At 58.7% G+C, this 3706-nt stretch overlaps 1 protein-coding gene across 1 annotated transcript; it reads right to left on the reverse strand.

Moving 5' to 3' along the window:
- Positions 1-268: 268 nt before the first annotated feature.
- On the reverse strand, positions 269-3263 carry EVX2 (even-skipped homeobox 2). The gene is made up of 3 exons (XM_054070532.1): positions 2840-3263; positions 1468-1715; positions 269-925 (listed from the first exon to the last, which is right to left on the reverse strand). Exons 1-3 carry the CDS (start codon positions 3261-3263, stop codon positions 269-271), a joined length of 1329 nt encoding a protein of 442 aa, XP_053926507.1.
- Positions 3264-3706: the final 443 nt, after the last annotated feature.

The raw sequence follows: 3706 nt of genomic DNA on the forward strand, positions 1-3706 counted from the left end.
GTACAGAAACACGCGAGAAATTTCCCTTTCGGTCAAACTCAAACCGAAATAATAATAATTACCAAAAGAAAAAAAATAAAAGGAAAAAAAAAGCAAGCCGGAAAGACGCTCCCTTCGGCCGCTTCCCTCTCCCCGCAGCCTCGCGGAGCCGCCGAGCGCGCCGCTCAGCCATAAAAAAATAGACGGGACATTTCGGCCGAGCCCGGGGGCGCCCCCCGCCCCGGCCCCCCCCCCTTACAAAACGCCCCCCGGTGCCGGGCCGGGCCGGTTATCTGGTGAGCGGCGCCTCCTCCCGCTGGTCCGGCGAGGCCACGGCTGCCTTGCTGAGCACGGCGGCCGAGTAGGGCAGGAAGCCGCTCTCGGAGCGCTGCCCCGCCGCCGTGCACGGGAACTCGGCGGCAGCGGCTCCCCGCGACCCCAGAGCCGAGGCGGCCGCCGCCGCCGCCGCCGCCGCCGTCTGGCTGCTGTGGCAGCTGAGGCAGGAGCAGGGCGCCGAGCCCCCCGGCGGAGCCGAGCCCGCCGCCGCCGCCGCCGCTGCCGCCGCCGCCGCCGAAGCGGCCGCGCTGCTGTTGATGCCCGCGGCGGCGGCGGCCGGCGCCTGGTAGAGGCCGGGGTGTCGGAAGCTGCAGAGCAGCTCCGGGCGGGAGTAGGGGTGCGAGAGGGCGCGGAAGGTGTCCAGAGGGCGGATGGAAGTGGCGAAGGGAGCGGCGGCGGCCCCCGAGGCGGCGGCGGCGGCGGCGGCGGCGGTGACCCCGACGTGCGGGTAGTAGTGGAGAGGGACGTGGGAGTGGAAGGGGTAGGGCAGACTGCCCGTGGCCGCCGCGTGGGTCATCATGTAGGTGTAGAAGCTGGGGTCGGCCGGGTGGGGCCAGGACATGGCCAGGCGCTGCCGCTTGTCCTTCATCCGCCGGTTCTGGAACCACACCTGCGCGGGGAGACAAGTACAGCGCGGCCTCAGCTCCGCTCCGCGCCGCCCCGCGCCCCGGGCACCCACCGGCACCCATCGGCACCCACCGCCAGCATCGCGGCCGAGTCGCTCGGGAGCGACCCCTGTCCTGCCCGCAGCAGCCGCCTGTCACCTGGCCGAGGGCCGCGGCGGGCACGGAGCCCCTCGGTTTGGGGGCGACCCCTTCGCTATGAATAAAGGTTTCCCCTTCGAGTCCTGTCATCCCCGTTCCCCCTCCTCCCCCATCCCCGTAAGACTTTACGGTGTTGACGCTCCCCGTCTTTAACAGCTGCGTTTATTTTCTCTCCCCCCTTCTCTTTAGGAAATCCGCTAACGCGAGAAAAGCTGAGGAGGAAAAGAAATTCTTTTTTTTTTTTTTTTTAAGGGAATGACACGTTTTCGGTGCGGAGAAGCAAACGCGCACAAGGGATGATCACAGCGAAGGGCTCGGCGAGTCCTTTAAGCAAAGAGGGAAGGCGCGGGGGAGTGGGGCCGTGCGGGGCCGTGCGGGGGCGGCTCACCTTGATGGTGGTCTCGGGGAGGTTGAGGGCGGCTGCCAGCTCGCAGCGCCGCGGCCGCGACACGTAGTTCTCCCGGTAGAACTCCTTCTCGAGGCGGGCGATCTGCTCGCGGGTGAAGGCGGTGCGGTAGCGGCGCACCTGGTCGGCCCCCGCCGCCGAGCCGCTCAGCCCGCCGCCGCCGTGAAGGCTGCCGATGCCGGGCCCGGGGGCGGCGGGCGTGCTGGGCGCCGGGCTGCTCTCCGCGAACCCTGCGGGGCGAGCGCACGGCCGTGAGAGCGGGCGGCGGGGCGGCCCCAGCCCACCCGGGCCCTGCGCGCCCGTCCTTAAAGCCAGCTGTCATCCTTACAAATCGCTGCTGCTAACGGGATCGATAAAGTTGGATTTTGGGGGGAGGTGGGTTTTATTTGTTTGTTTGGGGTTTTTTTTTTTGTTTTGATTTTTTTTCTTACTCTCGTTGTGGTTTTATTTTGAGGCGTTCGTAACCGCGTTATTGTCTGAAAATGGGGCGGGTTCGGAGCCCCGGGGGGAGCGGGCCGGGGCTCCAGGAGACGGGGCTCGGCGCTAGCCTTTCCCCGCTCCGCAGCGCTTCTTGGTTTGGTTTGAACGTTGCGGGGAAAAAAAAAAAAAAGAGCAGGTATAAAAGCCAATTCTTGGTAGAGGATTACGTCGAGGATCCCTTCCTTTCTCTGGCACATTTGATGAAAAAGCCGTGCACTGTGGCCCCTAGGAAATCCACCGCTCACCTGGCTCCCCCTCCCCAATTACAGCCATGATAACAACCACCGTCTATCACCGTGACCCGCAAAGCGAGCAGGAGACGGGGTGTTTCAAACCCCCTGCTACAAGCAGAGGGAAAGTGAACAATGCCCAGTTACCCCGAGGTGGACACAGGATGACTCGTTGCATATACACAAAGAAGGACACACACATAGACAAATATGGACAGTTTGCTCGCACTCCCCTCTCTCTCTTTCTCTCTCTCTCTCTAATTTAATCTATGTATGTATATACACATATATACAGCTCGAGAGACACCGTGAGCTCCAAGAGCGAGAGGAAAAATAAGGAGAAATCTTCCTCTAAATATAAGTGGGTGGCTATCATATATTCTGTATATATATCTACATACCAATAGCTTTGGACATGCACACACACATACGCACGCACTCGCACAGGGTCTGTCTGGACAGTGTGTCTCCGCTATCGGGATAGCGCAGTAATCGCAATAATATTTTACAGCCTGGAGCTCTGCCTTCGCAGAAGAGAGAGCGCCGGTGCAGAGGCGAGCAACGGTAGCGGTGGGTTTGCTTTGGTCTTTAAAGCCGGCTGGCAAAGTGCAGGGCTTAGATGGAGATGATAAAGGAAGAGTTACCTTTGTTACTGTTTTCCTTCAGCTGGGAGGAAGTCAGGCTGGCTGGGGAGCGGAGCGCGGAGCAGCCCACCTCCACATCACTGTTCATATCTGCCTCTTGAGCAACTTCGGAATAAAGGCTGATTTTCTTCCTGCTTTCCGACGGCGGGATTTCGGAGGAAACGGCGCTTTCACTGCTCGGATGCTGAAGATTGAATAAAGTGTCTATTTCAAATTTGCCTTTGGTGGAGATGTCCCCTATAGCGCTGTGCAGGGAGGCGGCAGTCAGTCTCGGGCTGAGGCGACCACTGTGCGGAGAATTTTCAAGGGCCTCCAGCACCGCATTTCCAGCTGAGTCTGACAAATTCGAGAGCCTTTTGCCAGCTGTAGGGCTGTGCAGCCCTCTCTCCATCAGGATCATCTCTTTTCTTATTCTTTCCATCATCTCAGCTTTATAAAAAATGTCAAAGTTGCAGGGCTGGTCCCGTACTAATGATGAGCTGCAGCAGGGGCTAATTCACATTCAGCCCGGCAAGTGTCTCTAAATATTATTATCTCTTTTTGAGGGAGGCGTAAAAATTGTGGGATGCCAAAGCGAGGGAATGACTGGTCAAAATGACCCATACATCCTTCCTAGCCCGAAATGTCATTCATCAAAAAGTGGTGCTCGTCATTAAGGTACGAATGACGCTGTTCGAATAATCATTTATTGTAACAGGTTTATAAGCAAATAAATACAAGCTCCTGTCAGTGGATAATGAAGGCGGCTTCAGAGCAGACAAATATATCCAGGTGGAAAGAAAGAAAGACAAGAAGTGAGGAGTAAAGCTCTCGTCCTTAGCTTGATCAGATCTTGCTTGAATTGCTCTGGGGTTTGGCCTCTGGGGT

The sequence above is a fragment of the Cuculus canorus genome, chromosome 6, assembly GCF_017976375.1.
Source record: "Cuculus canorus isolate bCucCan1 chromosome 6, bCucCan1.pri, whole genome shotgun sequence".
Lineage (NCBI taxonomy): Eukaryota > Metazoa > Chordata > Aves > Cuculiformes > Cuculidae > Cuculus > Cuculus canorus.